Raw genomic sequence first — 24,180 nt, forward strand, 5'->3', positions numbered from 1 at the left:
AGGGGACTTATGAGTATTATTAGTATGCTCCCTTGTTCCAAATTTGAAAAACTTCAGCCATATGGGTGTAAAAAGTTTTGTTAAAACCAAACTTAATGCTTTCACGTGTGTTTTATGATTGCCGTATTTCCTCTCTTTTGTTAGTTTCCCCTAGTTTCTTTCCTTTTACCCAATTCTTTTTACTTTTCTATCTCCTTGTGTGAGTAGTTGCGGGCTTGCGGCGTAGATTCAACTACTGTTGATCTAAATTCTTTTTTAGTAGCACTCAAGAAAGAAGGAAAGACGAAACATGGAATGAGAATTTGTCGACAATATTCTCCTCTGAGATGCTCTCAAACTTCAGTTCACTGGCCTCAAATTTAATATAGTGGCTGGCAAAGTAAAACGCCTACAAACATCAATTACAGCCATAAACATTCTATACTTTTGCATGTTTTACAAGTATTACCACAATAAGATTTCACAAAAACCCCAAACTAGAGGCATATTCTTAATCAGCAGCCCTTGCCTTGGAAAACCATACCGACTCGAACAACCAGGAAAAGTTCTTATCGATGACAATCAATCCATTACGTAATGTCTTCAACTCTCATTGCCTTCTGCTGAGACCCCGGTCTTCTCATTAGCTTCAGCAGGTGCAGGTGCAGGTGCAAGTACAAGAGCAGGAGTAGGAGCAGGGGCGGCAGCTTCTACATTCTTGTTGTCGACTATATTTTCACGTGGAGAATCAACAACACGGCTGGTGGCATGACCATTGTCTGCTGAAACTGCTGAACCCATATTTGGAATGTCAGTACCAGAAGCCCGCTCTTGTTGGATCCTTGGCCCATTTACAGCATGGCAATGTGGGCATATATAAGTTAGATAAGGGAAATCTTCTTTACTTGCAAGCCCTACACAAAGACCAGAGAATTGGAACCATTTAAGTCTACTTGTCTCTCATCATTTTGGCAGAAGGGAATTGTTTTAGAAAAGCACATCAATAGAGAGCACTTACCATTGTGCATATGGCAATTACCACATATAAGAGCATAGCATTGGGTTGGATCCTCACCGACAAGTAATGCAGCAATTCGAGACAACCATCCACTATTATATGCAGTGGCTCCTTGACCTTGATAATGATCAACAAAGAGCTCCTGGTTATGCTGGGCATATTCACTGCCAGCATGTGGAGATGTCTCAGCAGACTGCTGAATCATTGTACCTCCTGGGCTAGTTCCTCTTCCTTGTGGTTGTTTCCTATTTCTAAGGCCATAAGATTGGACCAGTTCAACATCATGGCTTTTTCCAGCATCATCTTTGGACTCCTCTTCAAACAAAAGTCTCATTCCTGAGCCTTCAGTGTATTTGGATGCCAAGACAGCAGCTGCTGCTGCTTTAGCTGCAGGATCTGTGTCATAACGCTGATATTGGAAGAAAAAAATTGGCATTACTGAAAGGGCACTAAAAGAGAACACAGCTAATAATAAACTTCTCTCCTGAAATGGCCCTAAAACAGTATATGATGTTCGACAGAATACGAAATTTGTGCTTAATTCTTCTTTGACAGGAAGAAGGGTTGTACTTCATCTGAACATTATTGCATGAGTTCGGCTATTTGGAGAACAACTAGCTTTTTGTTTTCTCTCCTTTTTGTTAGACTCTTTTCCAGAAAACATGTGTCATTTATGCCAAAAAAAATATTGCGAAGTAATTTAAGAGCTATAAGACATTTTAGTCCTTGCAGTTCGCCTGGTGAAATTTCCCCCAAAAGTAGTTTTTTCCTGTGTTTAGTTTAAGTTCTGGAACCACCAAATAGTCAACAAAATTCTTTTTCCAGAATAGCTAATACATAGGCGTTATAGAGCTACCCACATCAACTAACAAGCTATTGGTCAAAGTCAGCACAAGAATTAAACAATTACTTCCTCCGTTCTAAAATACATGAAACGTAGGGGGGAGGCACGTGGATTAAGGAGAGGAGAGAGAGAGAGAGAACTAAATGCCAAATTAAGTAACGCTTCAATTATTTAGAAATGGCCTTAAATGGTAAGTGTATCATCTATTTTATAACAAAGGAAGTATATTCAATCATCCAACCTGAATAAGCTGCTGTGTAAGGTAGAAATTAGTCCTCTCTTTAAGCTCATCAATTTTTGATTGCCTCTCAGACTGAAGCTTTTCTAAAGTTTTCTGATCCTTGCGTTCACCTACACAAGAAAACAAGATATTGAAGAGATAACCATTATAAAGTTTGATATGAAAGGCGATAACCCGTAACTTAAAAAATGAGAAACAAAGAAGGCCAGCCAACAAGACATACTGAGATACTCCAATACAGGGTCTAACTATGATGGCTTGTGATAACTGACAAGAATATGATTCTTATTCTAGATTACCATCTGAATATAAGTTGACAACAGTGCCACTCATTCTTTGCTTTAGGGAAAAGAGAGCGAGGATTAGGTGTAGTGATGGAATGTTAACATCCAGAATATTATGGAAAACTAAGATACAATAAATAATCAATCTCCGTTATTACATACGATGATAGAACTGGGCAGAACGTTAACATCCTGCAATTCTGGGAAAGCTGAACAATTTTATGCACTCTCCAACCCCCAGGGTATAACCTTGTGCGGTAAGACCCTATTCCTGGGACCCAGAGGGGGGGGGGGCCTTCAGTGTAACATATATTCTACATACAATATGTATGTTTATGTAGCAGAAAATAAAGACTTGGCAACAAGCAGCCTATTCAATAGGGTTTCTTCATGATTTCATCCACAATTACAAATCACAGCAGCATAAAGCATATTTAACAACCAGCTTATTGAATTGCCATTAGCACTAAGTTACTATATTTGCTTCTAAAAAATAACACTTTGGTAAACTCATTGTTAAGAATTCATCTAATGTGAAGAAATATTTTTCTATACAAGGACCAGCTGGTGATGCATAATCTGCTCCTATAACATTTTTGTAAGATAGCATTTTGTCCAAAAATGGTTTTCACCAAGCATACGCGATGGCATTTTGATAACACAATTTAAATATTGCCAAATGCTACTGAACATGTTATTTACCAAACATGGCCTAAATGAAAGAGGTCAGCATATCAAAGTCTAACCCTATTCATGTTCCAATTCATATTAGTTGAGCTCGAGATTAAGCTCAAATTGTTTCAAACCTCTGTCCATCTAGGAGTTGGTATGTTTGAGCTCAGCGCATTTTAAAATTTTGTTTTAGCTCATAAAAGAGTTCTATGCTTTTACAGTTCTTACAATCATATAACGTCATAAACAAGCTTAGTCCTCTATATCTTGCTTAGTAATATTAGAGCAAGTTAAACTGTTTATATATTTTATTATGGTATGTTGGTATTCACTTAATAACAGAATCCAGAAGAACAAAAATTGTAACAAATTGAACATAAATAGACGAGTTTTTCACAAACGTAAATAAACAAGTTCATGAGCAAGCACCCCAATATTGAAGTTCAAACTCAATTTACCAGACAAACAAAAAAAAGTATTCACCAAGAGTCGTAGTTCATATACAAGCCTAGGCACATTCCTACACCATTGTTTACAATCCTCATCTTGCCTTTAGAAAAAAATGCTTGTCTCAACTAAATTTACTTTGTGACTATCAAGCTTCTAGTTTAATAAGACACATCCTAGGGATGTAGGGATTTTATACCGTATAACCCTGTGCTTTATGTGTTAATCTTATATAACCTCCATCTTTACACCTTTTCTTGTGGTAAAACCAACTTGTAAAACTTCATTAAATTTGAGATCACCAAAAATGGGTAGTTAGGTTTCATCAAAATGTAAAGAATCAAAATGTAAAGAACAAAATTTGGGAGCAAAATGCATATAGTAGGAAAGAGAAATTAAGAAAGAAATGTTAGCGTTCTAAGTGGGAGTGAGAAGGGTTGCTTGGACCTTTATCAGCGACATAAACATATCCTAGTAACATTGTCCACAAATTATTAACTTCATGCAGTTTTACAATTTGGGAATTACCACGAAATGGAGTGCAAACATAGGAGTCATTTAGAAAAGATGCCTAAACTCCTAAAGCACAGAATTACAAGGTATGAAATCCCTAACACATAATTCAATTAAGCACTCCTAGCCCATACATATTATAGCTTCTACAGAAAATTTCAATCAGCAATTCTAACATTCTACATCTCAACACAATCAGTTAGTTCTCAAGCCCATTAGTTCTCAAGCCCAAAAAGAACAAAACCCTACATAATAGCAAGCAAAACAAGAACAAAAATAGAAAACAGCTTCAACCATTAATGTCCGCGTACAAAGCTTCATACGAGTTTGGTTGATTGGGTTCAAGCTGACCTTAGAAAATTGGCTTCTGAATACTAAGGCTGCTGATGTGCAACAAGCATCACTAAATAGGAAATAAATTATGATAATAGGACCAAAATTGGAGGAACAACGAAAAGTATAGGAGGAACATCCTACACTTAGATGGCACATTCACAAGCTTGACCCGGTGATTGCATCACATAGCAACTCAATCTACTACAGCCTTCAAAAATGAGGCCTTCCAAGTTCCAACTAGGGTACTATATGTATATCCACAAACAAGAGAGGGAGGGAGGGAGGGGGGGGGGGGGGGGAGAGGATCAGACGATGGTTAAAGCTTCATACATGCACATCAATTGTTAGAAAAGCTACTTACTAATATGCTCGGTGTTTTATGTCAAACGTGTGTAATCAAAGAGCACAAAGTTACTTCCAACTCCACTAACTCTACCATATGTACAATCATCTAACAACATTTTGGGGTTCTGAATGTCAGGAAAAGAAGGGAATTTATTTTAAGGGGGGGGGGGGGGGGGGAGCAGTTGCAAATTCAATAAACGATGCCACTCAAGCTACAGCTAAACCTTCCTGCCTAAGTAGTTATACAAATGCACATTGATTGGATGTACTGTACAAAAATGGAAGTATCAATCAGCAACCAATATAGTAGCAGAGAAGAGTGCAGGGAGGGAGGATCAGACGATCACATCAAACACCATTCAGACCAGCTTACAGGTTTAATCAAGACTCAAGAGCACTGTAGGGCTGCTAATGCAAGCCCGCATTTTGGCAGTTAGAAACTTTCAATACTGATCTGTGAAAAGGAACCTCAAGGTCCTCTTTCCAGCTATCATTGCATAAGACTCAAAACGCCAACTACTGAAACTTACACATATTTATGAAGCTTGACATTGCTGAATATGTAATAGAAGATAAAGCAGGCAATAGAAACATTGGCAGAACCCGAAGAGCTCGAATCTTCCAGTTTTCAGCTGTCCTTGCTGTTATGATAGCATAACCCACAGCAACAAGCTGAAAAAAAAAATAACACCACCATAACAATCAAAGAATTGATATACTAGATGCTGTATTTACACATGATCAAGAATACTAGAAAATTCACAGCTAATATGGCATTGCAACAATAACCATAGTATATCTTTCAACTCTAGCTCTTTACAAACACACAAACTTTAGTTCTCTATTCCTCAGTCTAGCAAAACTTGGAAAAAATGGATTTCAACTTAGAACTACACACAACGAACCCCTAAGATCAAGCAATTACGCGAAGATAGGATTTAACAGTATTAAGGCAATTGAGCATTGAAATAAATGAGTTGATCGTTGAAATAAACAAGCAAGTTTCCTAAACATTTTCCTACACAAACATGCCACAAACACAAAGATCAAACGTAAAAAAAGCACGATTCGAATAAAGTATCACCTCCAACAGCACAGAAAACAGAATAATATGCCTCCTCATACTTCCCCAACTCAGAGTTCTCCTCCTCATTCTAGTAATAATAGTCTTTTCCTCCTTGGAAATTCGCTCCAATCTCCGCTCGAAATCGTCGTTTCGAGCACCAAACAAACCATTCCAAATTCGACCAAAAAACCCCTTCTTCTTCTTCTTCTTCTTTGAAACCTCCTTTGAATTTTTCTCATCTTTAGGATTATCTTCAACCATGTCTGAAGTCTCACCAGCAGAAGTTTCTACATTCTTCTCAGGTTCCCCAGCCATCGCTCAACCAGCTAACCCTATGGCAAAATTAACCATTGTCAAAAACACAAATCAATGATCCGGCGCATAAATCGAGGCTAAAACAGATCGAACTCATTCCTAGAAACGGAGGAGAGAGAAAATTCAAAATTAAGAAACTCACCTGAGAAGTAATCCTAGAAATTGAAGATTTCGCCGAAATCGAAGCAAGAGAATCGAGTGAAAACAACGATCTGTCGTGAAAAGCAGCGCCAGAAAACTGTGGCAGTCGCGCAAATTAGGGATTTCGATGAAAAAACCACGAACATCAATATACAGAAAATCGTGAGAATGATAGAAAGCACCAGTGATTGTCTGCGTTTTAAATTAGGGATAGAAGTGAAAATGAGAAGACAAAAAAAAGCTTAGAAAAAAAGTGATGATCGGACAACAATGGCGGAAGAGAGAGAAAGATCGGAAATGAGGGGAATGTTATAAGAGGAAGAAGGGCGGGGACAAGAATCGAACACGGGAGAAAAGCGGGGGTAATAACGCCCGCGGAAAGTATAGGAAAGGTATCGGAGTTAACGGAAGGAAGGAAGTAATGATGAAACTTTTCAGTTTTCAGCGTTTCGTTTGGGTTGGGTTGGGTTACTTCTTAGTTCTTACTACTTGCTCGTTGGAAAAGGAATTGTTTGGGGAATTTTTCGACCATTTTAAAAATACTAGCGTAATTATCTAATTCCTCTGTTTCTTAATTGATGTATCACATTGATTTTTTACACTTGATTATATTTAATTACTTATCTATAGAGATAAATGCTATTGTTTTAACAAAAATTATTAAAAGATACGGTCTAATTTTAATATAATAGTAGACTTAATTACTAAATTGATTAAATTAGTCACCTAAAGAAATTAACCTAGTCACTATTTGGCTAATTTTCATTTTAATATCAAACTTATCATTGCTTAATTTTAATTTAAAAGCAGACGGTCTCTTACAAGACAAACTCTTGTTTTAATTGTCCATTCGTTCATATCAATTTATATTTTCAAAACATCATATTTTTATAATTTTTAATGATATATAATTGAACATATTAATGGTCAATCGACAAGTGTACCTAATCAATATGATGCATCTAAAGAAATAAACATACGGTGACATCCAAGTCATCTTGTGAAGCTGAGTTGAGAAACATGTCTATGACCACTAGTGAAGTGGCATGGGTCACATGATTGTTTGAGAATTTGAAGCAAATCTTTTGAGAAAGTATGAGCTACTTCCTTTGTTTTGTTATAAATGGACTTTTACGCTATTTAATTATATACTCTCGTTTGACCATCTAGTATGATTAATAAGTAAAGTTAACCATAGTTATGTATGATCTTGTTAGACTTGTCTTTACATATAATTTTAGGATATCAACTTTATATTATTTACTTGTAGATAATAATATCAATGGCTAAAGTTGTGAATCAGGATGCATGAAAATCCTAGTGTTGCAAGTAAATTAGAAGGGAGGAAGTATAAGGTAATTGATGTCTTGTTTATTGCTTTAATTTTTGATTGCTTTTAGTTGGTATTATTATAGTTGCTTTTGAGTTGGTTTAGGCTAGTTTAATTTGTTAGTTATTTCCTTAATTTGTGCAGTTTTTCTCCTTGTATGCACTTTCTTAGGGCGCTTTGTTTGGTCTCAGGACTTAGTAGCATGCTTGAAGGACACTGGCACAACCCCAAATATTAAGATCGAAGAGGAAGGTCAAGGAAGAATCAAGGTAGCATAACCAAGTTCATGGGGGTAAAATTAAGAAGTTTTGAAAGGGTTTGCGTTAGACCTAGATATGGGTCGGGCCGGGCCGGGCTTGTTCGTGCACTCGCCCCGTGGGCATGGGAAAATGGCGAGTTGGGCCCGATTCGGGCCTGAAATTTCCTGATTTTGTCCACGGCCCGGGCTCGTGCCTCCTGCGGGCCTGGCCCGTGTTTTATGTTGTTTTTTTTATTATTTTTTTACAGTTTTAGGCTAAAAAACAAAGGATAGGAACGTTCGGCTCGCGGGCCGGCCCATGGGTCATCTAGACGAGCTCGTGCCGGTGCGGGCCTGAAATAAAATTTCTTGATAGTGACAGGCCCGCGGACAACGGGTCAGGCCGGTCCGTATGTTGGCCCGGCCCATGCGCACCTCTAGTTTGCGTACAAGGATCAACTTCAAATGGTCATAACTTTCATCACACAAAGCATTTTTGAGGGATTCGAGTTTGATATGAAATATTAACTCAATAGCTTTCCAAGGAGTGGTCACAAGCGCAATTCTAGTAAAAAACGAGTGAGATATGACCGTTTTAAAATGAAGAAATTGAAAAATGACCCGAGCGCTCGGGCAATTAACCCGCCCAGGTCGGCCTGCAAAAAACTGAAATTCCAGTCTTGTGGTCCGACCTGCCCGGGCCAACCTCAACCCGAGCGCCCAGGTCGCTGGATTTTCCAAAAATGAAACTTTCTTTAGTCCTCTTGTGTATGGGAGTTTTATTATAATTATGATTACTTTATTTTAGGACTATATAAGAGAAACTCCTCTTATTTTTAGATTAAGCAAATTGTATTTTAGGATTAGAGAGATTAAATCTTGTTTTAGCATTAAAACTTTAGAACCCTAGGCAAGAGAAAGTTGAGGTTTGAAGCTTTTAAACTCCATTTTTATTACATTTATGCAAGCTTAAAAGTTGGTAATGTCTTTACTTATTTCGTTTTCTTTTGCTCTATATTCTTGTTTATATTATGCTTTGTTTGCTTAGATCGTGTTCTATTAGTTGATTATTTGCACTTTTTCTCTTTCCTTCATGGTTATGGTGATTAAGTTATTGCAAACTTTGTTTTGCTTTATTTCCATAATATGTGAGTAGTTTCTTACTAGGGGAATGGATGTAACCTTCATTTACTCTTTGGATCCTAACTCTAAGTTAGGGGGGTTAACTTTTGGGGTTGAACTTGTTGATCAAACTTGCTTGATTTGGTTTGTTGGGTGCTTGGTCACCACTTAACTTGCATATTTGGAATTCCTAGTGAAGGATTGAGAGATGAAGCTAGGAATAAACTAAACTTGGTTGCTAGACTAGGATCTCCATGAAAATAAGTATTTTCTAGTTTGGGGAAGCTTGATTAATCATGTTGTGCTTGATTTTGCTAGACTGGTTGCTCATGCCATGAGAATAGGTCATGAGTGACTAATCAAGCTAGCCTAATTAGCTCGAGAGAGTATTTAGAGTTCCTATATGCGAGATTTTTCCCCTTGTGATCTCTCATTTGTTTCCCCTTGATTTTGATGATTCAATTCTTGGATTGAATGTTGGTGAATCCCCTAATCTCCTAGTTCTTTTACCCTCATTTTATTTCCTTTACTTGCCTTTTTGATTTAATTTGTCGATTTTCTAGTTTATTTAGACTTTAGAATCATTGCTAAACTTTAGAAAATCGCAAAAATTAATTTAGCTAATTGTAATTATAATTAGCTAATTAACCCTTGATTAACCATACTTCCTCGTCGATTCCATCCTATACTTACCCTATCTTGGGTAGTTTAGGTTATATTTTGCGAGTATACAACAACCCGTCAGTGATGAGCTAACGACAATTTTCTCATTGTCAAAGTGGTTATACAATTAAGATATTACAATAAATTTTTCGTCTTCCTTGTTTCCTTATTTTACTAACAAGGTTCGTTCATATAATTTGAAAACTTGGGAGATATTTTCTTTAATTAGATACGAATCGTCAACTATAATAGTAGTTTAAAGTAATATAAAGTCGTTAAAAGAGACGATTTTTGTATTCCCTCTGGATCATTATTACAAAAACTGGTATCATTATTACTCACTTTTGTGTCGTTTTTTAACGACTTTGTATCATTATCCTTATTTCAATTACTTTTACGAACACTTTATATACCTTATTATTATTCATTAACTGGTATGATTTATTAGAGAAATTATATTGTTATTACTCGCCTTTTTTTTATCATTTTTCAGTAAACTTATATCATTTTCTCCTATTTCATCACCATTTGCCAACTCTTTATATACTTGTCATTATTATACAAACTGATATCATTGATAAGAGAAATGATATTATTATTATTATTATTATTATTATTATTATTATTATTATTATTATTATTATTATTATTATTATTATTATTATTATTATTATTATTATTATTCATTTTTGTGTCGTTTTTCAGCAAACTTGTATCATTTTCCTTATTTCATCATTATGTTTCACATCTATATATATTCTATCATTATTACACAAACTGACATCATTAACATTCACATTTATGTAATTTTCCAACAAACTTGTATGATTTTTCCTATTTTATAATTATTCTTCAATTTTTATATACCTTATCATTATTACACAAACTTGTATCATTTATAAGAAAAGTAATATCATTATTTTTCACTTTTATGTCATTTTTCAATAAATTTATATCATTTTTTGTTATTTTAATTATCATTTTTTATCTTAATTATTATAAATTTATCACTACTAATTACTCAAATTCAAATTTTAATTGACTACTCACAACAACTAATTTTCTCAAATTCAAGCACTAGCACGACATAGCGGAGAGAAAAAGGGCGGCGTTGACAAGAGCAGCGAGGGAAGGAGCAGCGGTGCTGACAAGTGCGAAGACGGTAGAGCGCAGAAGCGACGACAAGGACGGATCGGAGCCGCTAGTAGACACAGGAGCACCCATGACTTGAGGCAATGGAAAACTGGACAATAGCCTAGAACTCGAGGAGACAGAAATCTCAGACAACAACATAGTTAGTGTTAGCGCGCGGTTGCGAGGAACAAAGTTTCAGTGAACAAAACCAAAAGACGGAGGTTGGCAGCAATTGACAATTTTGGCAAAATCGAATCCCTAAATGTATGTGACAATCTCGCCGACCACATGATTGGAAATGTCTATGTTCAATTTTGAGAAAGACGACCAATAAAGTTGATGATGCACGCTTGCACCAAATCTCTTCGGGGGAGGTTTTACTCCGACAAACCTATTATCACTCGTCAATGATGGATGATGAGTTCTAATAGAAATTTTATGTTCGCTGCCATTGAAGGGAGAGGAGAGAGAAAATGAGTTCTTGGTTTAAAAACATGGTGAACGAAGACCAATTTGTTTCATACATGTGGATGGATTGTTACACCATAGGTTATGGTGTAGCAGTTGCACTTTATAATTTTTGAAGAAACTATCATCTACATGTCCACATGTCACATCTAGTTCTCAACAAACATGACCATTGGGTCATTGACTATTATAGAATTAATACCTAACAAATCCAAAATATTGCGAAAATAGAAATATAGCACGTAACAATCACTACTATCAACATCGCAAACAAGTAATAGTCCACAGCCACTACCTATATGGCTACTAGTGAAAAATTTTGTATTAAGTTAAAAAGTCTTGAAATTCTCATTCATTATTTTGTCATACCTTAAAAGTTCTAATATTATCAATTATCAATTTGGGATTCTTTCTTAGGTGTACGTGCAGGGCCAATTAATGACCCGTGCAAACAGACCATTAGCACAAGGCCTCATGAAAAGAAGGGCCCTTGATTCATTGAAGCCCATTTAGAAAAGAAGTCCACATAATCTTCCCTTTCCTATCACGAATTCACATGCACATACAATACAAGATACAAGAGGAACTATCATTACGACCTTTAATGTTCTTTGGGATTTGCGGAAGGCCCTCAACCTTCCAATCCCATCTTGTAAAAATCTTCGTTTCATTTCCCGTTAAACCTTCTATATTCTATTCTTTTTTCAACTTCCAAGTTCCCATTAAATTTTAAAGATTTAAAGAAATTCCAAAACATAAAAAAATATTTATAAAAAAAAGGAAAAGAAAAAATAAATTCCGCCGCATCATATCTCACGCGGTTATGTTTGATAAATAATTTTGGTTACTTTTTTTTCCTTTTTGATTATTTTACCTTCTATAATTACATTATGGGATAACTTATATCTTTTCCAAATCTTAGTTGGATAATCATAAATATTAGCTATATCTTAGCTAGATTAGTTTATCTTTTTCCCTAAATTCATCTTTTAGTTTCCTAGTCCTATTGTGATTCTACCTATCCAACTTGTATAAATAGGGGTCTTTACCCATCATATTCTTCACACCAAATTTGAGAAATACATCATTTTTCTCAAGTTTAAACTATCTCTCTTAGCCTACCATTTCTCTTCTCTCTTAGTAGTTATTAATTTTCAAGGTGCGTGTATATGTAGATCTTTAATAATTATTTTGCAACCGTAGTATCATGTTTTTAGGAAAACATTTTGAATCGAAGTTCATGTTTTTATAAGTTCTATTATGAACTACATGTGTTATGTATGAACATGTTTGAATGTTTATTAATTTTATTATATACTTGAATCATGCTTTTAGTTCAATATTATTATAAAGTTTGATCTTTGAATCTATATTCATATAATTTACAAGGAGTTTGATATTTAAATATTTAAAAAAGGAGTGTTTTTGAACTATTATTCTTTTTCAAGGTTACCTCTTAAGCAAGTTATTTTGTTTATGTCTTTATATGGCTAAATTTATAAGTAGTACTATTCTTTTTAAGGGAGGATTATTTCAGAAGGATTTTTATTAGATACATGATCTTTTATGATCGCAATTATAAAGAGGCAACGATTTAATATTTATCAGCAAGAACGACAACTATTATTATTTACCCAGGCAACGGCTTGTTATTTATTAGCAAGAACAGTAGCCATTATACTATTTACCCATGTACTTTTTGTATAAGTCATGTGGACAAGGTAGTAACCCCTCGTAAAAGACTCAGTAAAGAATACTAAACCTCGGGGGTGTGCACACTTTAGGAAAGGTACCTAGGCAAGGAAAAAGGATTTCATCAAGGTTATATACTTTATATTATACAAGTATTATCAAGTATCCAGAAAGGTTCTTCGAAATTAAATATTTCGAATGTTTAATTAAATAAAGTGTTTAATATTCCACAATACATGTACTCATATTTTTACTGACACGCTTTTTGTTTTGTTTTATGGCTTTGTCCCTGTGATGACCCATTTTGGTGAGCAGATTTACAGGTTGATATATGCATACTTCATAGGGGGAGCTAGTGAGGAATCATAATTAGTCAAGGATTGTTATTTTATTTTCTTTATTTCATTGTTATATAGTTGTACAATAAAGTTATTTCAATAAAGAGAAATTAGTTTAGTTATTCCGCTACATTAATTAAAGTTCAGTTAGTAGTTAGTATTAAAGCCTTTAACGTTATCACGTGGCGGTAATACTCTCAAGTTTCTCAAGAAGTTTTATATTAAAATAAGTTTTCCAAAAGAGAGAAATTTGGGGGTGTTACAAAATGGTATCAGTTTTTCATGTTCTTTTTGAAAATAAAATAAACAGTTAACGAGATTATGGGTAGATCTAGGAAGGGCATATAAGCTAGAGCTTCGCTATCTACTTGCATTTTCTCTTTTTGACAGTTTATATTATGTGTCAAAAAAAATACTTCTTTCTTTTTAGCAAATACTTATATTTCCAAGTTTAATTATTTTCTTATTTATATTTTGAAAAACGGAATAGATGTGTGGATTTATTTTTCTGAGGAAAGTTTTGGCTAAGGAATGACTTGGTACTTAAGTTGGCCATTTGTGCCGCACCTCTCTTTCCTAGGAACTCACTCGACTAGTTATTCATACATATGACCTATACTCAATAAATAACTCTTTTGGTCATATAGTTATATATGTATTTTTCAAAAATATCAAATGAAATTTGTTTTTTTTAGGAATTTCAAATATTTTTTTCGATTCATTTCAAAATTATAGTTCAAATGTTATTTTTATTTTGACTATATTATGTCGACATGCAATCTTTATTTAACTTATATATCTATATATTTGTTTCGAATTATAAAGCTGAATTTTTTTTTGAAGTATTGAAATTTTTGTATGAATTGTTTAGTTATTTATGGTTATATTAGCAATTTGATTATTATGAATTTATTTCAAGGAAGTTTGACTTATTGTCAAGATAATATGAAAAATCTTCGTATTTTTCATAAGCAAAAGAAAGATTTAATTGTTATTTATAAGAATTCAATTATTATTCTATCTTTCATGACATATTATTATACGAAGCTACTTGCAAGTTGTAATATTACTATCTCTTATGGTATTTTTTTGGCATGTATATTTTCTATGAGATGAACCTGGTTATTTAATGTCTTATATGACATGTGTGCATGTGATCCAATTTATGCAAAGTGATTTATATACATTGTGTAAATCATCAATATGTTTATTTTGTAGATTTATAAGTGTTAGGAGAACCATGAGTTCAAGGTAAGCCTAGTTGACTAATTTTAAATTCATTAAAGGTGAAAATTGTTCTAGTTTGTTCCTTTCAAGGAAAGAAGTTTAGTAGTTATTTTTTTAAGTAGGAGTAAAGAAGACCATACATTATATTATGTGCTAAGAATTATGAAATTAATCATTTGAAGCCTTATGTAGTTGGATGATCTTTAATGTTTAGTGACATGAGTAAGGAAGAGAAATTTCATAATTTGTGGAAACAAGTAGGAGGTCAATGGTTTATACTAGTTTGGATGAATTATCAAGATCTAGATGAGTTATATATTATGGATATAGTCAACACTATTTTAGCTTCAATATAGATATTACCTTAAAAAAGGTAAAAAAAAAACTAAGGGATACTATGAGGATATTACAGGTATACGAAGTACCATATTTGATCTGGATATAATTAAGGAATTTTCTCCTATACTGAACTGCAAATATTTTAAAAGGATGTATAATTGTTATAGTTAAGCAAAGAAAGTAAGAAGTAAGACCATATTTGAAACTTTGACAGGTTCCTTTAGATCGTTTTTGTTTTAACAGGTGGAAGTAAGGTACTAGAATTCTCTATATGTATTATAAGTTGATTTTGGAGATTATTGAGTGCCAAGAGGAGTACTCCCTCCGTTTCAGGTTAATATACAGACTTTGACATTTTACACTATTCACAAATTTCACTTTGACCATCATTTGTGATTTATACGCAGATGAAAATATAGTCATGTGGGATCTTATTAGATTCATCATAACATGTATTTTATTAAGATTTACTTTTAATAATTTTTACAAATACAAAACTAAAGATATATGTCCTCAAAGTTTGGCATTGGCATGCGTGAAAAGTGTAAGTGTGTAGATTAAAATGAAACGGGGGGAGTATTATTTTTGGGAGTAAGCTTAAACTATTGCTTAAGTGATAGAATATTCACAATAATTGTTGATTTTAAGATATGTTTCTTACAATGAGTTATAAAGGATTGGGTATATTAATTATTGAAAGTGCTAAGTAAATCTAATGATGGAAGAAATATACTTTTGAAAAAAAAACGGAAGTCTAATAATGGAGAAAAGGAAAGAAATTTGTTATAACGGACGTGAGAGAGAAACAAATTATGAAGGCAAAAACAATAAAAACAGACAACAAATTTACGTGGTTCACCAATTTGGCTACGTCCACGGCAGAGAGAGGGAGAATATTTTATTATGTGAGGAAAACCAGATTACAGAGAGAACAGAGACTAATTCGGCGTTTGAAACCTAGGTATAAATAACCTATTTATACTTAGCGTCAGCAAAACGCGTTTCCGCGTTTACCGGGTAGCCGCCCGATCAAGTCGGGCGAAACCCACCCGATCGGGCGGTATTTTCTACTCCCCAAGTTCGTTGCGCGCCCGGTCGGGCGAGACTCGCCCGAGTCGTAATTCGTGAGCTCGCCCGATCGGGCGACATGGCCCGACGTCATCGGGCGACTTCACCAAAACCCGCTGTTCTCAAACTCGTCACGGGCCCAATCGGGCGGTGCCCCAGGACCTCCTTTTTGACGCATTTTGACGAACACATTCAAGGCACTATTCTTACAAATCTCCACCTTGACTTGAATCCTCTCACAATAACCAGAAAACCAGATGCATTGATCACAACGCCCAAAATCTCCCAACACCAGATTTGTCCCAAAAGACAACCAGAACAGATTAGTCCCTAAGGACCCCAGAATTGCCCCAAGAGAGCAATTAACAATCACGATCAGCTTGTAAGTCCAAGAAACCTTGGGACTTACCCTGTGGAATCAGATTCGAACAGATGTGTTCCTTATACTCTTTCCTAGCACAAGTAACACCTTCCTTGGACGGCCCAAAAATATTCACCTCTCCAACATACAGTGCAAAACCCACCATGTCTTCATAACCGTCCCTTTGGGGAGAGTTCCCAAAGATTTCATGTTGACCAGGAGTCAAGTTTGACTGACCCAATTTTGATGACGAAGAACACGGAATTTCAAATTCATACTGTGAGTGTTGACAGATTTCTCCCTGACGTGAACCACCACACCAACCTAGAGTGCCTCTGTGCTCCACCTGTTTCTCAACACTATCACAAACAGCCAATGTAGCAACCCCAGACTCAAATAACGTAGACCCTTGCAACACATACAATGTCTCCCGTTTATCCCCTTTCAGGATCATCTTCGAACCCCTGTAGACATACAACCCTCCACCCTCACCTTGGAAACTAAACCCTTTCTTGTCGAACAGACTAAGTGAAATCAGATGCTTTGTGACCTGTGGAACATGCCTAACATCATTCAAAGTATAGACTTTGCCATCACATGTCCTAATTCTTATGGACCCTATACCAACTGTCTTACAGACCTCACTGTTGGCCATAGTAACACTTCCATGAGCCTGTTTATAGTTCATAAACCACTCCTTGCGCGAACACATATGACAAGACGCTCCAGAATCTAAAACCCACACATCACTACAATGTGTTTGTTCATTAGCAACTAAAGCAATATCATCATCAGAACTGAAATTTTCTGCTGCAACAGCAGCAGAACCAGACCCAGATTCATCAGACCCAGATTTATTTTTCTTTTTAGGACACTCCCTTTTCCAATGCCCCATTTCCTTACAGTAATTACATACATCACTAGATTTAGGACCCCTCGAAGGCGGTTTCCTGGATTTTTTTCCCCGAATTCTCCTGTCCATTACTACTGGCTACTAATCCAGCAGCCTGATCGACTGTAACTGTACCAGACGCCTTATGACGAATCTCTCTAGTGTGAAGTGCAGATCTTACTTCTTCTATTGACAGACTATCTTTTCCAACAATAAAAGAATCCACAAAATTCTCATACGACGAAGGCAAAGATACTGACATTAAAGCAGCATCCTCATCATCTACTTTGACATCAATATTACGAAGATCTAGTAAGATAGTATTTAATTTATTCAGATGGTCCCTCAGAGACATACTGTCCTGCATACGCAGGCTGAACAGACGTTGCTTCGAAAGCAACTTGTTGGTTAGAGATTTTGTCATGTATAAACTCTCTAATTTCAACCACAGACCAGCAGCAGTTTCCTGCTCCGCAACTTCAGTAATTATGTCGTCAGAAAGACACAACATAATCGTTGAATGCGCCTTCTCCTCCAGAGTGGTCATCTCAGCGGTAACCGGATATGTTGACTTCTTTGCCAACGGTGCCCACAACCCTTGTTGCTTCATTAACGCCCGCATCTTGATTTGCCGCAGACTAAAACTATTCCTCCCAGTAAATTTATCAATTTTGACACTCATCCCAGACATCTTTTTCACACACATCGATCACCAAAACTCTTGATACCAATTTGTTATAACGGACGTGAGAGAGAAACAAATTATGAATGCAAAAATAATAAAAACAGACAACAGATTTACGTGGTTCACCAATTTGGCTATGTCCACGGCAGAGAGAGGGAGAATATTTTATTATATGAGGAAAACCAGATTAGAGAGAGAATAGAGACTAATTCGGCCGTTTAAAACCTAGGTATAAATAACCTATTTATACTTAGCGTCAGAAAAACGCGTTTCCGCGTTTACCGGGCAGCCGCCTGATCGGGTCGGGCGAAACCCGCCCGATCCGGCGGTATTTTCCCCAAGTTCGTTGCGCGCCCGGTCGGGCGAGACTCGCCCGAGTCGTAATTCGCGAGCTTGCCCGATCAGGCGACATGGCCCGACGTCATCGGGCGACTTCACCAAAACCCGTTGTTCTCAAATTCGTCACGGGCCCAATCGGGCGGTACCCCAGGACCTCCTTTTTGACGCATTTTGACGAACACATTCAAGGCACTATTCTTACAAAATTAGTCAATCAAGGTAATTGATTTTGGAAAGATTAGTCATATTCTTGTTTTATAGATTTAAGCATTGAGTTTATATTATGTGAAGGAGTTAATTTTATTAAAATGAAGATTTTATGAATTTCAGGAAAAGATTGTTTATTTACTATCTCAAGTCCTAGTTGACTACTCTCTATTTTTGAGAGAATATTAATTATGGTACTTTAAGAAAAATTTGAAGATGAATTTCGAGGAGTTTTAGTTTTGAGGACCTAAGTAAAGAAGTATATTTTTCTTCAAGTATATATGTTGTGTTAGTATATACACTAACAAGTTTTGCTTGTGAATAATGATGAATTGATTTGATTTTGATTTGTAATAAAGTAGGATCAAGGATAATTTTTTATGATATTCATTGTGAGACCTTCATGAGTTATGTGAAGCTGATTAAATTTTGAGGAGAAAGCAAACGTATTTTACAAAAGAAAAAAGTTGTTTGAGTATTGTATTTTCGATTAAAGCTTATGAAAGTTTTATAAAATTCTTTTATTCTCACTATATTATAGCATTTTCATAATATATTAGAATTTTCCTTATGTCTTTTTATTCTGCTACTCCTGCCTTTAGTATCAATTTATAATTCTCTATAATTCTAGAATTTGGAAAATTTTCCTACTTGAGTTTTAGAAATTTTTCGAGTTTGTCATAAATTATACCCTTTTGTACTTATTCAAATACTTTCTTTATTATATTGATCTATTATTGAAGACAATTATTTCTATTATTAATATCTTGAAATAGAGGTTAATTTTTTAAAAGCTTAAAAGTTATTTTTGAAAGTGTTATTATCTCTCTAGTGATTTTATTATTACATTTCCAGCAACGATTCTAATATTGTTTGCATTACAAAATTGGTAAATAATTTTAAGTCAAGTTTTAAGCCTACGAGTTACAGGGGCGTAACTCCTTTTAAGGGGGGTAGAATGCGATAGAGTTTCGCGCTATGAACTTAAAACGCTATTTTGACCTAATTTTGACTTATTTATGAGTTATTAAATGAGCCAACTTACTTTAATACAAAAATTTTGGTATACATGTGAATTACATGCTAATAGGCTTTTATAATATATTATGGGTTTTTCAAATAGATCCTAGCCCAAATTAGATATTGAGCCTAAGTTATAAATTATAATCCAAGTAGTTAGTTTAGTAGTTGAAGATATTATTGCTTAAAAGAGAATCAGAAAAGGTTTACAAAAAAAAGAAAAAGATCTAAAGAAATTTCAAAACAAAAAAAAGATTAATAAAAATAAATAAATTCCGCCGCATCATATCTAACACATCTAACTGGTTACACGAAACAGCATATGTGATATACACAAACAACATTTGTTACACGAAAATTTATATTAACTGTTAGATATTTATCATTGCTCCTAGCTGAAACGATACCGATTGGAGGGCGTAGAACTCACTAGAACTTACTTGATTAGTTATGAAGTGAACTACGGCAACTGGTCGATACAATAGTTAAACGATCAAATGACTTATCTTAACTCAATTAATTGCTTCAAATTAATCTACCACAGCTTATTAGCATCGAACATAAATTACATGAGGACTTATTATTGTTTGGCAAGATAATTAAGTGAAAAAAAGGTGAGAAGAATATAGAACTTAGTTTCTGAATAGTATGATAGAATATCCTAATCAATTCTAAGATAGTATAATAATACTAACCTGTGAAAAAATGATTGTGCTAAAACTGCGTGAATGAAATCATTGAACATTCCCAGAAAGTTAAATCTATACATGTATATTAAAGGGCTGTGATATATACAGCAAAGAAAAAGGCTAAATACAGCAAAATATTGGAAAAGACTAACCTACCCTTATTAAAATTTAACCCCACCCTCACCCTCACCCTCACCCTTACCCTCACCCTCACCACACACGAGAATTCTGCATCATCATCGTCTTCTGCATCGTCATCGTCGTCTGCATCAGTTTCGCGAGCCGACGGTGGTGACGCCGACGATCCTCCTCCGCTTCGTCCGACTCGCCGACCCTAAATCCTCTTCTTACTTCTCATTCGACGCGCCATCTTGTCTGCATCGTCGTCGGCACCTGCTCGTCGCCGGGAGCGTAGTACACGGTCTGTTTTCTTTGATTCTTGAATTTGTTTCTTTGATTGAGATATTGTTCTTCTGTTTCTTTTGATTGTGTTGAGATTTTTTTTAAAAAAAATACATTTTTATTGGAATTGCAGATGATTAAAACTTCCACAGAATTCATATGCTAACTCATATTGAAATTTACAGAACTGAAGTATCATGATACCATAAGCTGAAGTATCATGATACCATAAGCTGATATGTATTGATATGCTAACTCATATTGAAAAAAACTAAAACTTCCACCTAATTGATATGCTAACTCATATTTATAGAACTGAAGTATCATGATTATGTACTACGAAATTTGATAGTCATGAGATCACTGATTGATTAATGGATTTGATAGTCATGAGATCACTGATTGTAATGAATTTGGTGCATCCACTTATTAAAAAAATGTAGTAAGTTTGTCTGTATATGAGGATATTTGTGGTTTGCTACTCCAAGCTAATGAAAGCAACAGTAAATGCACAACAACCTTTTTGCAAGGTATAGTAGTGGTAATTAATGATGAGCCAATCTATCAGAACTTTAGAGACAGATCTTTGGAATGTCTCATGTTGGTGACTTGAATTGGTAACAAGTAGGCCATATATTAGTACTCCAGTACTCCACCCATACCTCTAGGAGATTTTTGGAATGTACTACCTAGTTGTTAGTATTATGTGCAATAAGACTTGAGAAACATTTACTTCTTTTTAATTATAATTATGATGATATATCAGATGTCAAGTACTAGAGAAAGAGGTTGTATTAGCCAGAAAGATGGAAATAAAGGAAAAGGAAAGAGGCAATTACTTGACAGTGAAGCACCATCGGAGAAAAATTATAGTGGTCGACTTGGAAAAAAAAATGATAGAACTCGAAAAGGTATTACAATGTCTGCGAGAGCTAGGGCTGTGAAAGCTAGAGAAGAAGTTTTAGCCCCTACTAGTAAAAATGATCGAGAGAAAACTCATATGGAGGATTTTACTATCCCCAACTATGTTGATAATGATTCAGATGATAATATTTCTGAAGAAGAAGATATGTTGTTTAGTGATATTCTATTTCAGAGAGAACGTGAGGATGATGAGGATCTAGTTGATGATAATGGTGATGATACTGATGATGTAGAGGGTGATGACATAGGGGAGGAGGATGAGGAAGAACAAAACGTACACAAAATTGATGATTGGCAGTTGATTAGAGGGATAGATGGAGGACCTTCAAATCCCGAGTTACTTACCGGTTTTCGCGCTCATGTTGCACACTACATATGGATTGGTCAGGTTAGATGCACATCTTCTAATGCTTTTATTTTTTCTAATTTAATCCATGTATTCATTAATTCGTGTATATTAATAATAGTTTTTTCGTTCAATAGGATCGAGGTTTGTTGACATGCCACAATCGAAGTGACCAGTTATCTTCGTGGACTATAGAACAAGATGATGTTAAACTTCTGCTTGCAAAAACACAACTAAAACATTTATCAGCTTGTATGTTTGAGCACGTAAACCTGCCTCTGATTTCAGCTTTCGTTGAGAGATGGCATCCTGAAACAAATTCATTTCACATGCCATTTGGAGAAATGACCATCACTCTTCATGATGTATCTTATATACTCAATGTACCTGTAGTGGGTAACCCTCTAATCACTGAGAATACTGGACCTGCGGTATCATTGATGAAAACCCACATGGCATCCCTCCTATATATGTCTATGGATGAAATAAATAAAAATTGGAAGAAAGGTACCATAAAATTCAATGTTGTAAAATCTAACGTATCTAATCAAAATGTAAATCCAAAACATACTGCAATAGGATTTTTGTTATGGTTGGTTGGTGCTACATTGTTTGTAGACAAGACTCATAATGCAGTGAATGGACATTTTTTACCTTTTCTAATGAATTTAGAAGGGGTTAGTAGTTATGCCTGGGGTGCTGCAACTTTAGCTTATATGTATCGTCAGCTCGGAAAGGCTTCACGATTTCAAACTAAGCAAATAAGTGGTTGTTTAACATTACTTCAGGTAAGAAATATATGGTTATTGATTGAATTTTAATACATTTGAACTATATATTATCTTAAAGTATTTAAATTTTAATGATGTGTGTATTTGTTATTTGAGTTAATAGGCATGGATATATGAATATTTTCCAAGATTTAGGCCAACGGAAAATGGAAATTGGGCGAAACAACCCCCATATGCTGCAAGATGGGTACCTGGAAAGATGAAAAAGACGAATGATGATTTACTAATTTACAGAGCTGCGTTAGATTGCATGACGGTGGATGAGGTTAATCAAATACTTACTCTTTCATTTTATTAATTGTTTTTGTCATAAATTTAGAAATTACTTGTGTATCAACATGTTTTATTTTATGTAAGTAGGTTACTTGGACCCCCTTTACAAGAGATCCGAGCAAAGATGTTCCAATTTTGCGATATTGTGGAATCATTCATTGTCGGTCCATTACTGAGCCATACATGCCTATTCGAGTTTTAAGGCAATTTGGATATGTTCAAGTGATACCTCCATGTCCTTTTGTTCCTAATAAAGTGTATAGGGGATCCAATATACATAAATATAATTGTGTACATGATCCGATGATTACAAATTGGAGAACATGGCAACAACATTTGATGCAACCTGGTATGCTTGGGTCTTTTCGTGCTCGTTTTACCACTGAGGTTGCTGATAATTATATAAATTGGTTTAAGGATCGCACACATGCTAAAGTTTGAAAAATATAAAATATGACAAATGACCCCCTTATATGGGATCTCATTCCCCATTATAGTACATATAATTGCAGTCTGAAAAATATAAAATATGACCTAATACTTTGAATAATATGACAATAATTTAACATTTAAGCAATATGAGTACTCACCGAACTGTTGGTATTATTATTTATTAAAGCGACCTCCATAGTTGCAGCGAGTAGAGAGTATTAACGTGGTAAAAGTAAAAGTGTTTGTGGTCACTGAAAATTCTCAAATTTGCTTGATAGCTGTGAAATTAAATTATGAAATTTAACATATAAGTAACCAGTATAATGGATAAGTTTCTTTATAAATCTATATAGTGCATTTTGATCTCAACTAAAAAGATAAGAAGAAAAAACAAGATAAATGAAATTTTTTTTTCTAACTTCCGCTGCATATTTTTTTTATGATAATGGTGGGGCTGGGATTCTCTCGATGGACTTAATACAAGAATACTAGTATACTACTTGATCATTTGTTACTGATTCTTGGTGTTTGGCGATCCAAAGAGATTAACAGATGATGGCCATTCAATTCTTTTATTTTTTTTTAGCTATGGAGCTTGTCAGTGGGGGTGAGCAGTGAGCTTCACGTTTAATTTCCAAGTGCAGGTTGCTATTACTTTAATTCTCACCTGCAAACAAAATTAGAAGAGTGGCGTGAATTCCCTGCAAACAAAACTCTTCTGTTTCGAAAAAACAAGAAGCCTGCGTTTGTCGTTTGTTTTTAATTATTAAAACAAAATTATACTTAACCATAGTTAAGTTAGATATAATATTAGATGCTGTATTTAGCCTTTTTTTTTGCTGTATATAGCACTTATGATATTAAAAGGCGTGCGTAACAACGTCGATGTGCCACGTGGCACTCTCCTCCTCTTGCCACCTGAATTTTGCCACGTGTCTGTTAACCAACAAAGTTAAGTGGTCATTATTTAAAAAATAAACTAGTTTTTTGACCCGTGCA

The 24,180-nt window shown here is 34.9% G+C and overlaps 2 protein-coding genes across 3 annotated transcripts; one reads left to right on the forward strand and one right to left on the reverse strand.

The window, feature by feature from the left end:
• Nucleotides 1-327: 327 nt before the first annotated feature.
• LOC104888735 (hypothetical protein) lies at nt 328-6,655 on the reverse strand. Of its 2 annotated transcripts, none has more exons than XM_010673784.3 (6): nt 6,203-6,655; nt 5,764-6,071; nt 5,210-5,351; nt 2,083-2,192; nt 998-1,406; nt 328-893 (listed from the first exon to the last, which is right to left on the reverse strand). In XM_010673784.3, the coding sequence occupies exons 2-6, from the start codon at nt 6,058-6,060 to the stop codon at nt 583-585; spliced, it is 1,269 nt and encodes a 422-aa protein (XP_010672086.1). In that variant the 5' UTR covers nt 6,061-6,071; nt 6,203-6,655; the 3' UTR covers nt 328-582. The 2 variants fall into 2 exon arrangements, with proteins under 2 accessions (XP_010672086.1, XP_010672085.1); XM_010673783.3 differs by having other exon boundaries at nt 5,764-6,077; nt 6,203-6,654.
• A 13,453-nt stretch (nt 6,656-20,108) lies between these two features.
• LOC104888915 (protein MAIN-LIKE 1-like) lies at nt 20,109-23,190 on the forward strand. Its single transcript, XM_057393391.1, has 5 exons — nt 20,109-20,434; nt 21,182-21,727; nt 21,823-22,473; nt 22,580-22,741; nt 22,837-23,190. Exons 2-5 carry the CDS (start codon nt 21,182-21,184, stop codon nt 23,188-23,190), a joined length of 1,713 nt encoding a protein of 570 aa, XP_057249374.1. The 5' UTR covers nt 20,109-20,434.
• The last annotated feature ends 990 nt before the right edge of the window (nt 23,191-24,180 follow it).

Source organism: Beta vulgaris, chromosome 3, assembly GCF_026745355.1.
Source record: "Beta vulgaris subsp. vulgaris cultivar EL10 chromosome 3, EL10.2, whole genome shotgun sequence".
NCBI lineage: Eukaryota > Viridiplantae > Streptophyta > Magnoliopsida > Caryophyllales > Amaranthaceae > Beta > Beta vulgaris.